At 36.7% G+C, this 24,140-nt stretch overlaps 1 protein-coding gene and 1 pseudogene across 1 annotated transcript in view; one reads left to right on the forward strand and one right to left on the reverse strand.

Moving 5' to 3' along the window:
- The window catches only part of NCOA3 (nuclear receptor coactivator 3), a 50,596-nt gene that overhangs the window by 16,379 nt on the left and 10,077 nt on the right, over positions 1–24,140 (reverse strand). Inside the window, exons 2-13 of the mRNA XM_023741470.1 lie at positions 13,233–13,337; positions 12,157–12,329; positions 11,591–11,691; positions 9,705–9,879; positions 9,141–9,329; positions 8,870–8,971; positions 5,207–5,347; positions 4,772–4,949; positions 3,424–3,815; positions 2,384–3,252; positions 1,312–1,450; positions 121–333 (exon numbers count right to left, since the gene is read on the reverse strand). Of these exons, the coding sequence (XP_023597238.1) occupies positions 121–333; positions 1,312–1,450; positions 2,384–3,252; positions 3,424–3,815; positions 4,772–4,949; positions 5,207–5,347; positions 8,870–8,971; positions 9,141–9,329; positions 9,705–9,879; positions 11,591–11,691; positions 12,157–12,329; positions 13,233–13,318 (2,758 nt within the window). The 5' untranslated portion in view covers positions 13,319–13,337. The remainder of the gene's footprint in view (positions 1–120; positions 334–1,311; positions 1,451–2,383; positions 3,253–3,423; positions 3,816–4,771; positions 4,950–5,206; positions 5,348–8,869; positions 8,972–9,140; positions 9,330–9,704; positions 9,880–11,590; positions 11,692–12,156; positions 12,330–13,232; positions 13,338–24,140) is intronic.
- On the forward strand, positions 5,736–8,141 carry LOC111822923 (40S ribosomal protein S3a-like; annotated as a pseudogene).

The raw sequence follows: 24,140 nt of genomic DNA on the forward strand, positions 1-24,140 counted from the left end.
AAGGATACTCATGAAAGAAACATTATGCTAACGTTATTCAAAAACCTATTACTTAATCCCAATTATTATTTAAGTATTTTAAATTTGCTTTTCCCAAAAGAAATTTTTAATTGTAACTACTAATAAGAAATAGCATACCCATATTTGAGCCATAATTTTCTGGACTATCCATTATTCTTGAATTCCCACCCAACAGGGGTTGCTTTGGTAACATGGGGAAAGCACTGATACTCTTCACTGGAGGGCTTGAGCCAACAGACACCGGGCTATCTAGAGACACTGCTCGGTTATACGGAGGACGAATGGACTGCAGCGACTGTGGACTTCTCAAACCTGCTGAAAATATACAATACGTAAATATCCCCTCATGATTCAATATACAAATAATGAAGTACAAGACATAAATACCACCACTACCCACCAAGCATGCGTTTCTTACTAAACCAAACACTGTCTTCCTTTACAAAATAAACACTGAGCCAAAAAAAAAAAAACAAAAAAAAAAAAACAACCATGCCTCGTATTCCAAATAAAGTAGAGACAAGAATCTCAGTGCTGGCTAAAGTACTAGGCACTGTTCTATAGCCTGATACGGTCATCCATATTCTGCTTCACTCAATACTGAAAAATCCACCAATGTTTTAAGCTCCTGCAGGTTCTTTCACATAGATACTAATTAAGTAGCTTCTCTCAAACACAGAATGAAATATAAAATTTCCTCCTAAACACCGTTTTTTCCTTGTCCAATCTATTGGATTGATTTGACTATGCATTTCACTTTATGAAATGTTAGCACTGAAAACAAATAACCATCATTCTAGATTAACTGTGGATTATTCTTTTTTCAATTGATTACACACAACATATCCATGTTAAATTAATGAATGAATAAACATGTAGCAATAGGAAAAGGGCATGGTAAGGACCAGCAAACACCAAAAAGGAAAACTCCATTAGTTTTAATTATAGGTTTTAATCTATAATTCTGCTTTGTTTTAATCCAACTCTCTGTGGCTAAGAAAAATAGACACCCTAGCACCTACTACTCATCTGGAATAACCAAAGATGAACATTTTCCTATAATAGCCATGACTACTGGCATCATATTCATGAGAAACAGGAAATGAAAAAATAGGAGAATTCCAGAAAGTTTTTAAAAATGCATACACTGTAAAATAGTACAGGAAACTGAGAGGCAGCATATGTGTAAGTTATATACCTTAGCTGGATCCTGGTCTTAGTGTAAGAGTACATGCAAGTATACAGAAACATTTAAAAGCCAACAAAAATAAAACCTACTTCTTTCCTTACCAAGAGAATTAGTTCCTTGAAACATCTGTTGCTTGCTTCCCAGATTACTACTACCATTTGTGGATACGGAATTATTGTAAAAGTCAGAACTAGTCAGATCACCAAGAATAGCATCTAGATGATCCAAGTCTCCAGGTCCCTGAAAATAATTTTTTAATTAATCTGTGATTATTACTAGATATACAGGGATAAACATATTCATCAAAATACATAAAACGGGAACAAGTAAAATACAGTTATATACCTAAAATGACAGTGGTCAACTTAAAGCCCACATTATTATGGCCCCTATCTCTATTCTTCCTCCTCAAAGAAAGAACAGTTTAAACTACTGAGATAAATCACACATTTTTTATTTACACTAGACAGTGAACTAATTCTCAAGCTGTGGGATGTTTTCCAGCTAACACTAGTCACCAGCACTAAAGTGATCATTAGCTGACAAGAGATGTCTGCATCCATACATACTTCCTGGAAACAAGCACTGACTAATAATAAAGCAACAGGCTGATGTTCAGCATGGTATTCACAGGTGTGCTCCAAAATGGCTTTCAGCCAATAAATTGGGTAAATAGTAGGTTAAAGAAAGTTACACAGCCATCTTAAGTGTAAAGCTTCTCTGAGCCTTTAATTTGCTCAGAGGCATATTAAAATCTCCTGGAATAGCATCCCTCAAGCAGAGTTTGCGAAATGTTTATACAGAGGGAGATCATGTACATGAAACTTGATTTTTAGGTCAAATCAAAATTGCTGTTGCTTAAAAAAAATTTTCCTCCTTTGTACCTCTACCATACCCTTAATGAACCACTCTGCTCATTCCAACAAGAAACACCTCACATGAAACTTTTCAAATTTGCTACTAAAGAGTTAGAGCCACATTTTAAAACATACACATCCAATACTTCTCAATTGCATCATAATATACTTTAACAGATGTCCAAAACAAATACAAAGAAACAATAACTCAAAATTAACTTCCTATAAACAAACCTAAAATAGAACAATTTGTATACATTATCTTTCTAACACCAAAATGTAATGATGACTAAGCTGGAATATACAGAAAAATTACCTCTTCATTTGTTTCTGTCTTGATTTTAGAGTCTTTTTCTTGACTCGAGCTAGGAATGGCAGAGCTGCCACATTGACTCATTTTACTATCAATGCCTTCCACTTTGGGCTGTAGCTCTTTAGAGAGGGTGTCACTAGGATCATCCCTGTCTAGCAGATACCTAAGAAGCGCATTATTTTCTTTCTTCTTAGGACTTAGCTGCTCCTGCTTGACATTCCCTTCCCCACAAGAAGTTGTACTATTGGTGTCTCTCCCAGTTGCTTCTGCTGTAATCTTGGCTACTTCAGCTGGCGAATTCCCATTCTGTAGCAACTTGTGCAAAATTCTGTGTTTCTTTTGCAACAGTGACCCATGCATATTGGATGTGGAGGACACACCTCCAGAAGTAGAAGACGAGACTCCAGAAGGGCTGGTGACGCTAAGGGATGAGTCTTTACAACTCGAATCCAGGGGAGAGCTGGTCAAGGAGGAATGACCTCGGTCATCCGAAGAATAGGTAAGTAACTGCAGTAATTTTTTATGACCTTTGCTTTCCAGAGGACCTCTTTGATTATCTGACCCTTCTACATTGCTCTCTTTACTTTCTTTGTCACTGAGGTGATCCCTGCTATTTGACTGACACATTGAACTCTCTACTGGATTCTGGTCACAATATATGCCTAGAGGGCTCTTGGAATCCTGGCTGTTCACTTTACTTGGCTGGGTTATATTCATATTGGGAGAGTTATCCAACTTGGGGCCTGGTGAAGAGAGAGTAGATAGAAGAGAAGTCCCCACGCCCTCACTGATAGCCTGCAGGGCGCTGAGAGAGCTGCTGGAAAAGCTGTGGCTCCCAGTATTGCCAGAAGATCCCATGGGAGAGTGTACACCTGGATTTGGAGAAAAGTTAGGAAAGAGAGTTAGACTATCACAGACGATAACAAAACCCACTTAATACTTCAAAGTTTCTATCATAAATGATTTAACTTTACAAGAATTATAGTGGTACGGAGAGAAAAGAATAATTACTGAAAAAGAAAAGGAAATGTCACTATAAATACCTGCAACAGGAGAAAACTGGTGTGAGGCCATCTTTGGACTCCCACGACTACGAGGAGAAATCATGATATTCTGCTGGTTGGAGCCAAGACCAGGACTCCCGTGTGGGGGGCTACTCATGCTGAGAGCATAGTTGTTGTTCTGGTAGGAAGATGGTGACTGCATGCCTGGCCCAGGGTTCATTGAAGCAATGTTACTGGAGCCCCCATACCTAGCTCCACTCATCTGCCCTGTGGTGCTGGGGTCTGTCAGGCCATAGGTCCTGCTGCTCAGCATCTGTAAGCCTTGGTTTGGTGACATGCTCATGCCACCTACTGAATTATTGCATCCAGCTACAGGAGGTCTAATGCTTTGTCCAAGAGGATTTGGGTTTGGTCTATACCCATTCTGTTCTCTGCAAAGAAACACAACATCAGAATTTTACTTAAAAAAATGACAAGCATGTGTCAAAGCTCTGAATCAGATAAACAAGGGATTAAGCACACAGGAACTTAACTTCTTCCACACTATTCTAATACTAGTGACAATTCCAACATAGATATTAACCTAAGTACATATTTTTTACAAGCTGCAGAATCTAAATCAGTGACACCACTACAGCACTGAGAAGTGCCAACAGCTATGTTATATGGACTCCTTGTTGGTGTTGTTGTTAGGTGTCACTGAGTCGATTTTCAACTCATAGCAACCCCATATGACAAAACAGAACTGCCTCATACTGTTTTCTTGGCGGTTATCTTTAAGGAGGCAGATCATCAGATGTCTTTCTCCTACAGAGCTGATGGGTAGGTTCAAACTGCCAACCTCTAAGTTAGCAGCCAAGCAATTAACCACTGTACCACCAGGGGTCCTACCAGTGCTTAACTAGAGTTGTCACATATCTAAGAGTGGTAAATGGAGGTACCTAGCCTAAAAGTCACTCAAGGTGATTAATGGTAATTATCCACCTCCAAGTGGTGCTCATGTATCATTAGCAACACCAATATTAACTATCATTTATTCTTAAAGGCAAGATACAAATTTTATATTAAATCCTTAAAAGCAATGTAATATACTGTTACAAATGAAAGGTAACAGATGTGGTCAGATTTTACATGTTCTTTCACCCACTAGCCTTCCCATTCCCCAGCTTTCTCAAGAAGTGATTATTTAATGAACAAATACTCATTTTCAAAGAAAAATATAACCTTAAAAAACAAATCATAATCCAGGAATCTAAACACACTTCAGCAAATCCAATAGCTCCATGCTTTTTCTCTCATTAAATTTTCACCTGTTTTACATTAATAATAAAGCATCTTGAGAATACTGTTGCATTTAATATGAGAATACACAATAATCCATCATTACCTTTGAAGAAAGTGGGTTGAGACAAAGCCATGACGATCATTTGTTACAGGGTTTCGGAAGAGTTTGCTTTTGGTTTGTGCAGTCACTATAGTTCCATCAGCCAAAGAGAATCGATACACTGGGGTTTCTGCATGGCCATGGATGTAAGCTATTGGGAAAAATATCTCAGTAGTAGTAATGACAATCAGCAAAATAAATTCATGTAGGAGAGAAGAAGAAAACATTCTTCAGGCATAACATTTTCAAAATCCAATGTTAACAATGAATCTGCACCAAAACTAAGAAAAGGCTAAAATATTAACTCAAGAATCATTTTTCTATCTCACCTCTCCCCCACGCCATGACAACTAATACCATATATATAGTTACAACTTTATAACAGACTATCAAACAAAATGACAAACAAGATCAAGAGTTAATCCGAAAATTTACTACCTTCTTGATAATGACGTTTCTGGGACCATGACTGCCCATCGTTAAGACTAAAAAATCTCTGGATACACCGTCGGATTATATCTTCAAAGCCAGGCCTCATGGAGGATCTCAGAGAATTTGTATCTATATTGACAACTTTGCCTATTAACCAGAAAATAAAAGATTTAAATCAAACTCAGAAGTATTTCTTGGTTGTCTGCTGGTTGTCTACTGTGTGGATTAGCACTGAAGAATAAAATAAAAGATACTCAATCACTGTTCCACCTTCCCTAAGTTTCTGGCATATCCAGAGCTTTTCTCTTTAAGGCCATCATCCTGCAGAACACTCTTATATCTAAATGTTCTGCTGAATGAATGTAAAAATGTATCACACAACTCCCTTACGAACACATAGAGTATAACTTGTTCAGATAATCTAAGGCTTCATTTTCATTTAAAAAGAAAAAAAAAGGTAACACATTCCAGTAAAATTGTTAATCTGAATATATTCTGTTCTGCAACCATGAGGCTAAAGAAAAACCCTGCCTCAACAGCTAGTAGGCATAATTCTTTCCATCTGAGGTGACTGCATTTTTGTACACTTAAAGTCTAAACTGAGAGGGCTAACCAATTCTCATTTCTACAATTCTGCAAGTTTCTGCCAATTTTTTAGCATCAAATATACTGAAGAGACCAAATGTACATACTCAAAATTGCTATGAAACTGAAAAAGGTTTTTTGAAGACAGCGGTCCTTTGAAAATAGCTAAGCCTTTTTCCTCTGAGCAGCATCATGGCGGTTTGCAAGAACAAGCACCTTACAAAAAGAGGCAAAAAGAGAGCAAGAAGAAAGTGCTTGATCCATTTTCTAAGAAAGACGGATATGATGTGAAAGCCCCAGCTATATTCAATATAAGAAATATCAGGAAAACACTAGTCACAAGGACTCAAGGAACCAAAATCACATCTGAGTGTCTCAAGAATTATGTTTCTGAAGTGAGTCTTGAAGCAGATCTGCAGAACAATAAAGTTGCATTTAGAAAATTCAAAGGAATTACTAGGGATTATTCAGGGCAAAAACTGTCTAATCAACTTCTATGGCATGGATCTTACCCATGAGAAAATGTGTCCCATGGTCAAAAAAATGACAATGATTGACACTCATGGTGATTCCGAGACTATCAACAGTTATTTGTTTCATCTGTTCTATGGGGATTTTACTAAAAAATGCAACACTCAGATTCAAATGATTGCCTACACTCAGCACCAACAGGTCCACCAACTCCAAAAGGTGATGAAGATAATAGCCCTGGACAACTGGGCAAATGACTTCAAAGAAGCACTCAATAAATTGATTCAAGACAGAAAGATATAGAAAAGATTTGCCAGTCTATCCTCCCTATGATGTGTTCCTTAGAAAAGTAAAAATGCTAAAGAACACCAAGTACAGATTGGGAAAACTTATGAAGCTTCATAGTTAAGGTAGTTCTGAAAAAGCTACTGAGGATGAGACCGGCACTAAAGTTGCATGAGTTAATGGTTATGACACAGAAGTCCAAGAATCTGTTTAAAATTCAGACTTTTAATAGTGACAAATAAAAAGTCTGATTAGTGAAGAAACAATGAATAACGAGAGGGACAAACGCGTTTCAGAAAAGAAGAAACACACGTGCACTGTGCCCAGACTGGGGATGATCTCCTCTCACTCGCCTCCCCTAAGCTTAGCCCTGAGCTACATAAAAAACAAAATAGATGCTCAGAAATAGTGAATGAAGGAACAGGTAGCTACCCCAGCGACAGACTATAAAACCTCTCTCCAAAGGCCAAAACAAGTAATGAGTTGAATGTAACAAACCTCCTACGAAATAACAGATAGTAACCGGAAGATACCAACTGTAATTATGTAAAATGGCTCTCGGTTTCAAATTATGTTAACTAGAAAAACACATTTGATTGTTTTTGCTAGGTATTTTCTAGCTTTTATAAATAAACATGTATTCCTTCCATAATAAGAAAAAATATTAATGAGAATTTTTAAAGATGCTATCTTGTTAAACTGCTTAGGTAAAGATGTTTTAGTTATCTTTGATAACAAAATGTAAAGTATTTACAGAGAAAATTAAGACTGCCAAATTACAACAAGGCTCAGAAGAACACCGACTCTAAAAGGGTAATAGATAAAAACTCCTGTCGCCATGTTTGATTTTCTCAAGGTGACCAAATAAAGAGAAACTTTTCCAATATAAATTAGTATCCATCAGTATAGACAAACTGACAATCCAGAATAAAGAACTTTGTTGTTTTTTGGGTTCTTTTTTTTTTTCCACATCTGTGCAAATTAATCTCAAGCAGCCTCAAACAGGCAACTAGGCCTAGTACCAAAAGGTTGAATGATTGAGAAAATAGCTATTTTTTACAATAAAATATTACAGCAACTATAGCTATGTTTTGTATTTATTTACACCTGCTCCATTTTGTTAAATCGCTACAGAGCACCCACAAGGACATTATAGGGTAAAAGTATAGTGTTATCCAGAGCAAAGACCACGGGCTTTGAAGTCAGGCAAATCAAGGTGCAAATTCTGTTATTAGCCATGATCTCAGACAAATAACCCAACCCCTCTCTCACCAAGCCTGTTTTCCCATCCATGAGATGGAACATACATGGTAAACCCTTTGCATCATCATGTAGGGTTTCAGATGATAAGAATAGGCTTGAAGGTAAGTATAGATAATATTGCCATGCCATTGAATTTCATCAACGCGCATTTATCAACTGCCCATCGTCTTTAATTTTTTACTCCCATGGTTACAAAATGGCAAACCAACACTGAAGATCATGTGCTATTGTTAGGTGCTGTTGCGTCGGTTCTGACTCATAGCAACCTATGTACAACAGAATGAAACAATGCCTGGTCCTGCACCATCCTCACAATTGTTATGCCTGAGCCCACTGTTGCAGCCACTGTTTGTCAATCCATCTCTTTGAGGGTCTTCCTCTTTTTCACTAACCATCTACCAAGCATAACGTCCTTCGCCAGGGACTGGTCCCCTCACGATAACATGTCCAAAGTACATGAGACAAAGTCTCACCATCTTTGCTTCCAAAAAGCACTCTGGTTGTACTTCTTCCAAGACAGGTTTGTTCATTTGCCTGGAAGTTCTTGATATATTCAATATTCTTCACCAACAGCATAATTCAAAGGCATCAATTCTTCTCCAGTCTTATTCACTGTCCAGCTTTCACAAGCATAAGAGGCAACTGAAAACACTAGAGCTTGGGTCAGGCGCACCTTATTCAGATGTCAGGAATTACGCCCAGTAACTCTCATTAAATTACATCTATTTTTTAAAATCTTCTTTCTTTACGATAAGTGGGTCTGAAGTTACGGAAAAGAAATACTAAATTCTGATCCAAAATGCTATTTGGAGAAGGAGCCAGATGTCTCTACATTTGTTTTTAGATTCTTTTATCTGGGGACTCTTAAGTGTTGAATATACCCAATTCTCGAGCAAAGGGTTTTAATGAAATCTCCCTTAGGGTTTTATGTAAGAAACAAAGGGAATAACACATACAAAACATTCATTACGGTGGATATAGGAAATTAAATGACAATGCAGGCAGTAGAAACACTGACACTTATAAAACACTTTAAAAATGAATACACACACACAAAGTTCTTACCTGAAAGATCATGTCTAGTAATGAAGCTTTCGGGATTTGATGGAAACACTCTTTCTGCTGTAGTAATGCGGCGTGCCACGCAGATCATGCAGGATTGCAAGTCTACGATAAAAAAAATTTAACCAGATAAGAATTACATTTACCTTTTGTATACCTTTAGGCTAGTAGGAAAATGAATTCAAGAAGAAGAGTTCCAACAATGGAAATTACAAAAGGAGAAGTTTGTCTGTTACTTGTTTCAGAAACATCACAAACATATGATTGCTCTTACCTTCCCCTTCCTCCATCATAGCTCGTGGTTGGGACAGGGCAAAGCACTGCATTGTTTCATATCTCTGGCGCATTTCAGGGCTGGGGCTTATGTCTTCCAGTACATCATGCGGTGTTTTCATCAACATACGGCAATTAAATGTATGGCTCTTTTGCCTCTGTGTCTCATTTGTCCAGGTAACTCCATTAACTTTGGAAAACAAATTAAGAAGAGTTTCTTTAAAGTTGGCAATTCAGTCTATGACCATCATAAAAAATTCAAGCTATATTTTCTCACTACACGTATCTACCATAGTAATATCTCCACTAATGTTTCAGAGTAGCAACATACAAAATACTGGAAAAATTTCAACTTCAACAGAAATCTCAATAACTCACTATGTACTCTAGTTCCATGAAACGTACACCAAATTCTGAATTCACAAGATCATATCTGAAAATTTTGCTATTAACTTTTCTAGATTGATCACTTGGCTTCCAAAAAAAAGATATATTTGATTTTCTAAGCTATGGTCAAGGAAATATTTTAAACAACATATCTAGAAAACATACGCCAAGACTCTACCTGTAGATTTCGGCAAGTTTTTAAGAAAATCCTTTCTGTCTTCTTCATGTAAGATACTGTAGACACTTGTGTTGACCAGGTCCTCTTGTTTATACTGCAGGTATTGTGTGACATTTTCTGACACAAATACAATGTTTCCATCTCGATTCACCACAAATAGGAAACCATCCAATGCCTAAAATGGAATCACATTTTAATACCTACCTTATCACTAACCTGGAGCCCTGGTGGCGCAGTGGTTAAGAGCTTGGCTGCTAACAAAAAGGTCAGCAGTTCGAATCCACCAGCCGCTCCCTTCGAGACCCTATGGGGCAGTTCTACGCTGTCCTATAGGGTCGCTATGAGTAGGAATCGACTCTAGGGCAATGGGTTTGGTTTTTTGGTTTAGCACTAATTACTGCAAACAACTATCAGCCACTATTTTTACTAATATTAATATCATTGCTACAAGATTTTACAAAATAATAAAAAAAAGACAGTTTTTTAAAAGACAAATAAGGTCAACATAGAATCAGAATTAATTACATCTCCAAAGAAGCTTTTAAAAATAAGACAATCATCCTTAGGTCTTCATTTTTCCACCTGATGCCAACTCAACCTACAGGAATAACACTACTCCTTACTGAGAATTTACTAAGAGGATGTAAAAAGTGATAAACTCACTAAATAGACAATAGATAAGTAGTAGCTTTGGTGACAGGTAAGACAGTACACAGTACTGGGGGAAGTCAGCACAACTTCACCAAGGCAAGGTCATGGAAGCTTCATAGACACATCCAAACTCCCTGAGGGACCAAATTACTGGGCTGAGGGCTGGGGACATGGTCTCGGGGGATATTTAGCTCAACTGGCGTAACACAGACTATGAAGAAAATGTTGTACACCCTACTTTGGTGAGTAGCGTCTGGGGTCTTAAAAGCTTGTGAGCAGCCATCTAAGATACTCCACTGCTCTCACCACTTTGGGAACAAGGAGAATAAAGAAAACCAAAGACACAAGGGAAAGTTAGTCCAAAGGACTCACAGACCACAACTACCAAAGCCTCCAGCAGACTGAATCCAGCACAACTAGATGGTGCCCGGCTACCACCACTGACTGCTCTGACAGGGATCACAATAGAAGGTCCCAGGTAGAGCTGCAGAAAAATGTAGAACAAACTTATAACTCACAAAAAAAGACCAGACTTACTGGCCTGACAGAGACTGAAGAAACCCCAAAAGTATGGCCCCCCAGACACCCTTTTAGCTCCTCACTCCTAAGGTTCACCCTTCAGCCAAAGATCAGACAGGCCCATAAAACAAAACGAGACTAAATGGGCATACCAGCCCAGGGGCAAGGATGAGAAGGCAGGAGGTGGTAGGAAAGCTGGTAATGGGGAACCCAAGGTCGAGAAAGGGAGAGTGTTGACACATCAAGGGGAGCTATAGGTTAAACGGATCAGATCTATTTAAGGCAACTACTGACAAAATATGCACATTTTTAAAACTTGGAAGTTCCTCAAGAATATAGCACTATAGTGTGCCAGATGATCAATTGTGACAAAAACGCAGAAAAAGCCTGAGCTAAAATATTTCCAAATGTTACCTCTGACAAGTAAAATTACAAGTTATCTTGCCCTTCTTGCCTCTTTATATATTTTTTGTGCTTTCCCAGTTTGCAACTGTATTTTTTAAAAGAAATGAGGTCTCTTCGAGCTACATATACTGAAAATATAAGAAAAGTTTACCATCATATTCAGAATATTGAGTTCTGTCTCATAAAAAGAAACATTTTATTTTTGCTGTCATTTCCTAACCAAAATCCCATCTTTTTTTTTTTTTTAATCATTTGGTAACATAATCAAAATGCAACCCAGCTTACTGGGTGTCTAAAACCTTTATACTTGCCTGAAGTAAAAGTGGTCCTAAGGAGTCTTTATCAATAACTCCCTGTCCTGTAGAAGATACATCAGCTTTCTGAACATCATCGTCATTGGAAATAGCTTTTCCTGAAAAGACAGAAGGCAGTATTATAAATAACAAGTATATCAATTATAGATTAAATAAACCCTCAAATCGTCCTCAGAACAGACACAGACACACATGTGTCCACAGGTACACGCACATAAACAGCATTTCCTGGTAAGAGATAATGCTACAATTTTAAAATTAAATTTCAGAGTTACCCAGAAGGGCAGAAGATATACTAAATTCTCTTTTACTACTAAAGATACTGCCCATGGCTTCCTAAAACAGAACTAACATTTGACAGGGTGGGCAACGCTAGCCTTCTTTCAATTCTCTGTTAACAGTTTCCTAAAAAGCTGGGTAGGTCAACTCATTCATCCATTCCCACATATACTAGCCTCAATGAGTAATAGTTCCCACCTAAACAAGGTAACAAAAAGGAAAACGTAAACAAAGTTAAAAAGTTCCTTCTAAAACACTTGAGTGTTTTTCTTACTTTGTATTACCTTGCTCTTTTATTTGACGTATCTGTCTTACTGTTTCCTTTAAAATTGCACATTTATCTGGTTTGACATTGAAATTGTCAATATCACTAAGATTAGCAGATATCAGTTCGGCCAATTCTTCAATGTATTTACTCTCCTGCTCCCTTCTCCACTTTTCACCACTGCAGGTAAGACTAACAAAGGAAAAAGAAGAAAAAAAAAAAAAAAAACGGGGGGAGGGGGGAGGAAGCCATGAATATACTTATCACAAAAAAGCTGTGAGCAGAATCAGCTCCTACTACTATCATATTAACTTTATATGTAAACAAACTAAATTCAGCCAATAGAAACTATTAAAACATTGCCTTGGAGAAGTAGTACAACACAGTGGAAAGTCATGCAAACCTAAATTCAGTTCCACCTTTTTGTTAGCCGGGAGGTCTTGGGCAAGGTTAGCCTGAGTTTCCACATCTGGAAAATGGGGGTAATCAGTGTTTCGTTTGTAGAGGTTGTAAAACAACTAACAAATAATAATAAAAACAATGGTAGCTACTTATTATTAATTAATTGTAGATTTTGTTTTCAATTTTTTAACTATCACTTCAAAATTCAAATGACGCTTACACCTTGGCACAATACTAGAAAAGCTACAGAGTAACACTGATTTATAGTATTTATTTCCCTTTCTTTTTGAACTTCTAATTTCATTGAGGAAAAGAATGATGAAACCTTAGAAATGCCAAAATATCCATTTATTACATATTGTTAATGGACAGCAAAGATTCTTACTTACAATGAACCTTCGTCATCTACTCCTGACTACTAAACTCCTACCTCCTCTGTCCAGAAATGCTTCTTACAGTACCACAGACTGTTAATCTAATATTCTAGCTTCTATCAGAATCAGCAATAAAGCCTCTATTACATTATATGAATGTCTACCTCATCACTGTTTCACTCTACTTACTACAAAGCAAATCACATTAAGCAAAAACAAAAAATCTAACCAGAAAATGTAAATAACAGTAAGTTGGAATTTTATCTTTAAACAAAAGGTGAGGGAGGAGGTGTGAAGGAATGTGAAATAAATCACCTACCCTTGCCCTGGGGTATCACAGGGCAATTTGCGTTTTCGTGAATCAGTGGTCAGGGGATCCAAGGAGTTTTCTCCTAATCCACTCATCTTGAATATACATCAGCAACTAAGAAAGAAAAGCATAAAATGTCAGTGACTCTATAAAGGTACAGTATGACTGAATGACTTATAATGCAGAACTACTTTCTCTAAAAGGTTAGATAATGCTCAATATTCTTTACCATAAATAAGTATTCTGAAGACAATCTCGGAATTCATACTGCAGTTTAATTACACAGAATGTCCAACACAAAGGCAGAAATGTTTCAAGCCCTACTAATAATGTGTACACTGAATATCTCACGAGGAATAAGGCATCTTCTTCATACTTAATAACAAAAAAAGAGACTAAGTCTTCTATACTGATAAAATTCTGAATTCTATTTTTACCCAGGTGAGCCCAAATACAAGCGTATCTGGTACTTTGGAAAGAAGTCTTTGGGTGGTAAAAGTTTAAATTATTCAGGGTATTTTCAAGGTAGCACATTTTTTTCTATGGACTATTTCTTCAATATTTGTCATCCAATGTGTCTTTCTTCTGTTACTACAAAATAAACCTAGATTGTGTAAACAACATTTTAAAACTCTACTATACTCTACTTAGAAAGTAGATGTGAAACAATAAATCTCCTGAAGACATTTTCACAAAATCCACACAGTACCAACTATTTTAATATTAACTGACAAAAAAAATACAGTATGCTTCAGTTAAAAGTTTCTTTGATGGCTTGCCAAGCGGCCATCTAAGATGCATCAATTGGTCCCAACCACCTGGAGTAAAGGAGAATGAAGAACACCAAACACATAAGGAAAGTTATTAGCCCAAGAGACAGAAAGGGCCACATAAACCGGAGACTTCATCAGCCTGAGACCAGAAGAGCTAGATGGTGCCCGGCTACCACCAATGACCGCCCTGACAGAGAACACAACAGAGAGTCCCTGATGGAGCAGGAAAAAGGTGGGGTGCAGAACTCAAATTCTAGTAAGAAGACCAGAATTTATGGTCTGACTGAGACTAGAGGAACCCCGGAAAGCATGGCTCCCAGATTCTCTATGAGCCCAGAACTAAAACAATTTCCAAGACCAACTCTTCAGACAAAGATTGGACTGGACTGTGGGACATAAAATGATAGTCATGAAGAGTGTGCTTCTTAACTCAAGTAGGTACATGAGACTAAACAGGCAGCTTCTGTCCGGTGGTGAGATGAGAAGGCACAGAGGGTTAGGAGCTGGTGGAACGGACATGGGAAATCAGGGGTGGAAAGGAGGAGTGTGCTGTCATAGTACAGGGAAAGCAATTAGGGTCACATAACAATGTATGTATAAATTTTTGTCTGAGACTAACTTGAAATGTAAACTTTCACTTAAACTACAACAATAAACAAAAAAAAAAGTTTATTTGATTAAGACAAATGTAGGGCATTTTTCGATAAGGAAAGCAGATTTTAATACTCAGTAGCTCGTAACTGTAAGACATCTACTAAGCCTTCATTTACTAAGAATATTTCATGTCTAAAACTCTTGCTTAGGATAACACAAGTCATTGCTCTAAAGAATTCCAGGCCCACTAATGAAGTTCAGGCATTCTAAAATATTTTTTCTTAATATGTTAAAATGCATCTAGCATTTCATCTAGACTCTACAGGAAATACACTGAATGACATAAATTTCCACTAGGTGGCAAAATTCTACCAGGGAGACAAATTAATAAAAATGTAAAAATTCACACAAGATGCTGATCAAACTTAAAATATATAGTTTAAAAAATATATATCGAAATCACACAATCGTTAATCAGGAGTTCTAGACTATGTCATCATCTTTACAGATGACCTAGGAGGCATGAATTAAAATTTGATTTACCTGTAATTTCAGTAGTAAAATGTAAACTCTGAAAAGCTGAGTTATTTGGTGTTTTTGTTCCATGACAAAGTTAAACTACATAGAGAAAATAATTTTAAATAACCTTGATTAATAGTAGCTCAATATTATGATTTTAAAGCATACTCGTATCACACAATCCCAAGAGTACTGTATTCTATTCTTCAAAAATGCCAGTATCATAAAAGAAAAAGTCTGTGTAAATATTCCAGATTAAAGGACACTAAAGAGGAATAATAAATGCAATATATGATCCTCAACAAGACCCTGGACTGAAGAGGAAAATGCTTATTAAAAAATTTTTGAATCAACTAACAAAAATGCAATAGACATAAAAGTATTTTATCAATGTTAAATTTACTGACATTGAGTCTATACTGTGGTTAGGACTATCCCTATTCTTAAAGGGTAAAAGGGCCATTATGTACATGAACGACCTGCTAATGGCTCAGGAAAAAATTATATACATGAGGTTAATGTTGATGTGCACATAGAGAAATATGAATATATCTACATATATCCACATACACATGTGGCTCTTCCTATTGATCTAGCAGAAAAACAAGCTATAACATGCACATATGACTGTGAAGTCTACACGCTGCTAAAGGGCCCTCTACTACTGGATCTCCAACATTACTTTACAGAGTCCAATAATCCTTAGGTTTTTATACCCCCTATTATAATCCTGAGGTAATTATCCAGATTAACTCGCTGCCATCAAGTCAAGTCCGATTCACAGTGACCCTACAGAACACAGCAGAATGTCCCATAGGGTTTCCAAGGGGCTGGTGGATTTGAATTGCCAACCTTTTTGTTAGCAGCTGAGCTCTTAACCACTATGCCACCAGGGCTCCATTATCCAAATAACTAAGTGCAAAATTCTAACTTAAATTTAAAACCATGGTAATGGTGTTTATCCAAACAAACATGAATGTATAATTACTTAAGATAAAAAAAAAAAAAAGACGACAAGCATTTTATAAGAAACAGATTTGACAGATTTTTTTTTTTCTAGTTCTTACTTAGATATGGATAACCATTGGTACTACATTTACTGTACAACGCCTAAAGGACCACAATGTCCACAGAATGAATGATGAACTACTGTGTAACAAAAATCAAAGTATAGTAAAATACACCTCCTAAATTTTACTAAGCTAAAGAAAATGTTCAATCATGAAAAACAGAAAATGAGCATGTTTGCGGAAATAAATAACAGTTTCATCACATGTAAAAACTAATACAATAATTCCTGAGCACAAATGACTATAACAAACACTTCTTATGTACAGTTTTCCTTTTGGTATTAACCTTAATTTTAAATGAATATAACAATCACTTCTAAAAATTATAAACAGCATTTGCTTTACTCGCAGGGCATGTTTATCTGTTTCTCAATGGCATATACAGACCCAAACCATATATACCTGGAAGGATAAACTACTTAATTTGATAAATTACTCCTTTTAAGGTATGAAAGACAAATATCTAGCATACACAGTCAACCTAGACCATTTTCAGTCAGCAGTCAAGAATTAGGATAGGACAAAGGGATGCAGCCAGCACCAGGCCCATGAATAGATCATTATCCCCCCAGAAATTTTAAAGGTTAAGAAACAGACCAGTAACTCTATAGCTTATATTTTGTATAATTACAACCCATCTGGATATAAGGAGTTGCTAAAAGAGCAAATAATATAGCACAAAAGTCTCACAGTGTCTTTGATTATAAGGACAGCCTATTAATATTAAGCCCTTCTAAATTCTGACTCCTTACAATTAAAGATTATCATCTATACAGCTAAGTAGAAAAGTATTTATGATCACAATATATACCTGCCCAAAAGTAATCTGTGCTCTTGGAATCATGGTCATAAATCCAATAGTGAGATGCATACATATATTTTGAAGTTTCTAATGAAAAGATGTCCCCCAATTTGTTGTTCAAACAGAGATACACTACATTTTCACACAATCCAATCACAGAAGCCTTCCAAATCCCAGACATCACAGTATAGGAAAGGACTAAAAAGTTGGGAAACTTTTCACTGAGTCAGAATTCAAAGACCCAAAATGTATTCACTCTTTTAATGTGAACTCTACCACTCAGATCTGTGAGCCATTTTCACAATTATTTTCCTTGTCTAAAATGTTTCTACATGAAAGAACTGAATGGTGTATTGCCAAAGTGTAATATAACAATACACTTTAAGCTTACCTTTAAGCAAGATAGTCTATGCAATTACTTCAAATATAGAATAGTAGCAATTAACAATACCTTTCACTACTATCAAAATCTAACATTACAAATTTCTATATTATTTGGAAAATTAAGAAGCAGATCCATGTTAAGACTTAAAATGAGTAAGAATCTATAAGCAGTTGGATATAATATCTATACATAACAATCATGCTATGGTACATGTTTAAGCTTAGACATCCACAGAGTATCACAGATAGCTAGAAAATGAACATTCCTAAACTCTGATTAAGGCTAAAAAGCAGCAAAGAATTATATTTGCCAGCTCAAAAACCATGAAAATTTTGGTATATGGCTTAGCAACATTAACCAGCTTTCCTTTTGGTTATTTAGGGTTCAGACAGGAAGAAAACTCTTGATTATTTACAGCAACTTGTCAGAAGGACAAGCATACAGGAAGTACTCCCCTGTCCAAGAGGAAATGATACCAATCAACAATGCCAGTGTCTATCAGGCAAGCAAGAAGTTATTTTGGGAACCTAAGAAAAGCCACCCTGTGTTAAAATGGGGAAGAGACGTTGTCTTAGTTATCTAGTGCTGCCATAACAGAAATACCACAAGTGAATGGCTTTAACAAACAGCAATTTATTCTCTCACAGTCTAGGAGGCTAGAAGTCCAAAATCAAGGCGCCAACTCCAGAGGAAGGCTTTCTTTCTCTGTTGGCTCTGGGGGAAGTTCCTTGTCATCAATCTTCCCCTGGTCTAGGAGCTTCTCAGCACAGGGACCGTGGGTCCAAAGGATGCACTCTGCTCCTGGCTCTTCTTGCTTGATGGTAATGAGATGTCTTCTCTGTTTGCTTCTCTCTTTTATATCTCAAAAGAAACCGACTCAAGACACAACCTAATCCTGTAGACTGAGAACTGCCTCATTAACATCACAGAGATTAGGTTTTATAACAATAGGATGAAACATCAGATCACAAAATGGCAGACAACCACACAGTATTGGGAATCATGGCCTAGCCAAGTTGACATATATTTTTGGGGGACACAATTCAATCCAGAACATTACAGGTTACCCAGTAAATCTATATTGGCACAGAGACCAACTAAAACATTTTACTTTTCCTAAATGAAGAACAGAGGGGGAGAATAACTTCTGTGGCAATACAGTGCTTGGCATTTCACATATACAGTACAATTTCACACGAAGACCCTTCAAAATGTAAGTATTACTGTTCTCATTTTACAGATAGAGAAATGGAAAATCAGTGAGGCATAATGACTCTCCACTAGATCATACGCAGACACTGACTAGATTGGCAAAGCTGAGGCTACAATATTTTTCAGACTTTATAGCCAACAAAATAGGTATGAAATATTACTTGGACATTTTATCACCCTCTGTTATGCGTGGAATAAGACACCCCCCCCCACAAAAAAAATAATCTATAATGTTGAATCACACTATCTCCAACCAGCTAACCAGAAAATTTCTTATTATATCAGATTATCAGTAAGAACAATGAGAAGGTGCAACATTCCGGGTTTGGGACATGCACTATGATACTAGGAGCAGAGGCAAAGAGTTGCTCAAGCTGAGCAAGAAGTAATGCAGCTATTCCCCTCAAGCCCTTAAAAAGTAACCATTACTCTACAAACCACAAGTTGTCCTTTGTGGTGGTCTACTATTACTCATGAGCTTTATTTCCACTTGACATGAACAGTCAGTGATTCTCATGGCAAGAAGAAAATCTGAGATCAGAAAAGCATGAACTATACCCTAACATAATCTGTCAAGTATTTTTATTCTTAGGTTTTCTAGGATTAAACGCTAGGGTCAAGAACTTTTGATTATCCCACCAGTATTTTAGTTGATCCATCAGGCTTGTTTGTCTGACTCACACAAAACCAAAAAAACCAAACCCACTGCCGTGGATTCCAAATCATAGCAACCCTATACCACACAGAGTAGAACTGTCCCATAGAATTTCCAAGGAGCACCTGGTGGATTTGAACTGCTGACCTTTCAGTTAGCAGTCATGGCTCTTAACCACTATGCCACCTGGGTTTCCTGACTTACACAAGGTATGATTAAATATGCTAATTAGGGAGTGTTTCCGGGTATCTCTGGAGAATCACAGTAACTTAAGGAAATTTTTCAAACAGCAGCTGTGGACTTGATTTATTCAAAACTGCTTGAAGCACTATGTAAAAGCAGAGACTATTCAAATCAAATAGGAAAAAAAAAACTGCTCTTGGGAAAAATTTATAAAATATTCATATGTAAAGGTATACACAGCACAAGTCAAAAATCAAGTTCCAAAGTTGACTCTCTTACAATTTTGGTTTGAGCAGGGGAGCAGGTTAAGTCCATAAAAACGGAACCACTACTATGGAAGTTTCCTCACCAATTGGATGGCTCTTCTACTAAATGCCTCCTACCTTTATGCTTCAATTCAACCCTGGTAAGGAGGGTAAGAGCTAGAAGGAGACAAGTAGGAGGGAAAGAAGGAGAGGGAAAGTGTTAAGTAAAAAAACTAGCAATATTCTTTAGTTTTGTTGCTGACGACCTCTTATGTTTAGTAGGATAAAGTATAAACTACATAACACAATCCATTTTTTCAATTTAATTCCATTTCAGCTCAAACACTTAGGTGCCCAGAGCCATTTTAGGTGCAGGAAACAGAGATGAATGATACCACAAACTGCTAGAAGACTCGGGTTTGCAGAAGAGGAAAATATAAACAATTCCAACAACACAATTTGGTAAGTGTTAAAATGAGAGCACTGTATAAAGTGTCATGGGAACCAAGCTCATAGGAAATCCACCAGACTATAGTTTTTTAAAAAAGAGAATAAGCATACTGGTGTTTACAATGCACTACCCTGGTGGAGATGTGTTTCAGAAAACAACACAATCTCGGGTTCTAGTAATTTCTCTTTCTAGTTTATAATGCCACCTAATTTTCAAAGGGGCTGGTAAAGTAAAATTTCGTATTTTTAATATATAAATTGAACCAAAAATATCCAAATGTAAATTAACACTGCTCTTTTATCCACAAGGTTTCATTCTCTCTTCTCTCTTTGTATCTTGCCTTTTCATTCTCAAGAAACTGGCTGACCCCAAAGCGCCCTCCCATTTATGCTGCAGTTTAAACCTGATGAAGCCGAATTCAAACACAAGCTCCCCAGAGGCTCTAGTACCAGAACTGGGCATTTCAATTAGCCAAGGCAGGGTGTTAGTTGCAACTAGAAGCTTGTTGCCAAGAGACTTCTCAATCTCTACATGAGCAACAGAGTTACGAAGTTCACAGATACACACTGCAGAGGGAGTTAAGCAAACCAATTCCATCTAAATCAAATTACCCTCTGTGACAGCATACTAACTAGCTGCATAATTCTTTAGTTGTTTTAAAGGTTACAATCACTTCTACAATTTAATATACGAAATCTACCTCATATAGAGGAACAAATCTAAATCCAAGCTTCACGAACTTGAATTCAGCTTCATTCTAACAACATATTATCAGCCGTACTTCTTCCTCATCACCACCATCAGCAGCACCACCAATATGACCTATGCACTGAAAATTTTCCTATTTTGTTTCTAAACTTAAGTCGAATTTCTTTTTATATCTCCCCCACATCCTTCTTCCATCTAGAAAAGTCCTACTCATCCTTCAAGATTAAGCTCAACTGTGATCTGTGGTGAAATCATCCCCAACTCTCCCAACTAGAAAAAGTTTTCCCTTCTTTACCCTAATGCACTTTTCATACTTTTATTATGACATTTTGCACACTGTATTGACTCGCGTTCATTCTTCTGTCTCCACTTTCTATACGGTAAGTTCAAAACCACTGAAGAAAGCTTGTATGCAACTCTATTTTAATACATACTCCTTCCTCTTTCTATTTTACTACTACCATCATTCCTCTTGTTCAATAGTTCTCCTTTGCCCAATGATTAGATATACTTTTGACCAACTCAACATCCTTCTAAAAAACAGAGAAAGGTAATTTTTGGAGGGATGGTTAAAGACTTTCTAGAACTTTTTTGCTTCTTTCTGACATGTCATTTTTCACTGGTATTCTCATTCCGGAAAATATAGTGGCTTCAAGCTACCTATGAAAATAAAACTCAAGAGTTTCAATACTTCAGCTGATTTACTGTGATATAGTATTAAAAAGACAATGGACTTTGTTGGAATTAAACTTGAGAGTGGAATCTCAATTTCATCACTTCACTAAGAGTTTTTATCACCTGCAAAAAGCTTACCAATTGCAAAAACTGGGGATAATCATACCTCACATATGCGTATATTTATTGTTTAAGAATGAAAAGCAATACACAGCAAGCAACTGGCGTGCAGAATAATGGTGATCCCACCAAGGTACAGAATACCAATGTTCAGCAACACTAATTTCACTCTCAGTTGAAAAATAAACAGCTACAAATATCCGATAAGGCCATCTATTAAAAAAAATTCAGACAAAACAACAAATCAACCAGAATTATTCAGGCTATCTTCAATTTAAAGATTAAAAAAAATCTGCTGTCGAGTGGATTCCAAATGGGAACAAACATATCAAAAAAATTAAAAAAAAAAAAACAAACCCAATAATATAAGAAGAAAACCTTCTTAACATCATTTACCTTTTGGAGGGTGGGGAAAAGGTTAAATAGTATCAGAGCCTACGGAGAACAATAACCTCACACCCACTCACACACCCGACCCCAAAAATACTATGTGGAGCTAAAAATCTACCTCTGCATCATAATTTTTGAGAACTAACAAAAAGTCCCTCCTCATTCATTTGAATCTAAGGGAGAAATCTGCAGCAAGCAAGAAGATAAAGCACTGAGGAACAGGAGGAAAAGAATACCACTCAATAACTGAAAATTAAACATAGCTTCAAACTTCAAATTCTCATGGAATCCACATTTTTTGGACCCATGGAGGCGAAGATGAACCCCCAAAACTATTGCCCTGAGATCATCTTTAAACTTTAAACCAAAAATAACCCCTGAAGTCTTCTTAAAACCAAACTAGCTTTTAACCAATGTCACAATATGACACTGTGACATATGTGAACAGTATGTATAGAAACTGTTAAATGAGAACCTAATTTCCTGTGTAAACTTTCACCAAAAACACAGTAAGATATTTAAAAAAAAAAAAAAAAACTAGCTTAACTAGTAAAGAATGTCTGCCTCGAGCACTGTGCTATTTTTCAAACTATATGGGATTCAAATTGACAACAACAACTAGAAAGATTAGAGAGGAAACTTAGGGGGCAGTGAGTTTATGTTAATGGGGAGGAACAATTCAGAAAAGGAGGGTGAGAATGGTGGCACTACTTGAAGAATGCAATCAGTGTCACTGAATTGTACAGGCAGAAATTGTTGAGTTGGTGTATGTTTTGCTGTGGATATTCTCAACAACAAAAAATAAAATTATAAAAACAACTTTGTTGTTCACAAGTTTCATGATTCATGACTTTAAGAGAGCGTTTTCCTGTACTTCACCAAAAACCTGCCTTTAAGTGTCCAGAAAATGAAGGTGGAGACACCACATGATTATCAAAGAACATGTGAGGCAAAAATGTAATCAAACTCTTATAAAACCACTCATACAACAAAACTGGTTAAAATCAAAACCCACTTCGAGTGGTCACACTCTTATCCACATAGAGGATATAGCATTCCCTGTGCTGTGCAAGGAAACCCTGGTGGCACAGTAGTTAAGAGTTCAGCTGTTAACCAAAAGGTCAGCAGTTCGAATCCACCAGGCACTCCTTGGAAACCCTATGGGGCAGTTGTACCCTATCCTATAGGGTTCGCTATGAGTTGGAATCAACTCGATGGCAATGGGTTTTATGCTGTGCAAGGTGCTTGCAATAAATAGACAAAGTTTTGTCTTCAAGGAGCTGACTACCTAGTGGCAGGGATCAACAAACTAGTAAGGATATAATCACAAATTGCAAGGTCTCCACTGAAAATTAACAGCTGATCTCTGATTCAAAAGCAAGAACAACTGAGGACCAAACATACCACACAATGTCATACAGCTGTTCAAAGTCCTAGATTTCTGCAGTAAATCTTGTTGTTACTACTAAAAGATTCGGATTGACAACAATTAAATCTCCCTGAAATTAGTCAATGCCATTGGTTAGCTCAGGCTTCCTTCATGTTTAGACAGAACAGAACAGAGGCAGCTGGAGCATAGACTGGATGTGCTAGAACGCATCTAAACAGCAAAGTGAAAAGCTGAAGTTGAATCTGAACGCTTTGACAGTTCCGAAGAAATTTACTAGATCAGTGCCTCTTAAGCTTTTTCGACTCCGTGTTCCTCTACACTCTTAAAAATTGAGAACTCCAGAGAGCTTATGTTATGTGGGTTATATCTACTAATACTTACCATATTTTAAATTAAACCTCAGATATTTGAAATAGTAACTCAGTTTAAAATAAACTCATTATATGTGAACATAAATAACAATTTTATTAAAAATAACTTTTCTGGAACAAAAAAATTCTGTGAGAAGAGTGGCTTTGTTTCATATTTTTGCAAATCTTATGTCTGACTTAATAGAAGACAGCTGGATTCTCTTATCTGTTTCTGCATTCAATCTGCTGCAATGTTATTTTGATTAAAGAATATGAAGAAAATCTGACCTCATACAAATATGTACTTGTTAAAGGAACAAGTATTTCAATAGTCTTTTACAGATAACTGTGGATATTTCCTTGATATTTCACTAAAACTCCAAAGTGGTAGTTTC

This window comes from Trichechus manatus, unplaced genomic scaffold (assembly GCF_000243295.1).
Source record: "Trichechus manatus latirostris isolate Lorelei unplaced genomic scaffold, TriManLat1.0 scaffold00008, whole genome shotgun sequence".
Classification (NCBI taxonomy): Eukaryota; Metazoa; Chordata; class Mammalia; order Sirenia; family Trichechidae; genus Trichechus; species Trichechus manatus.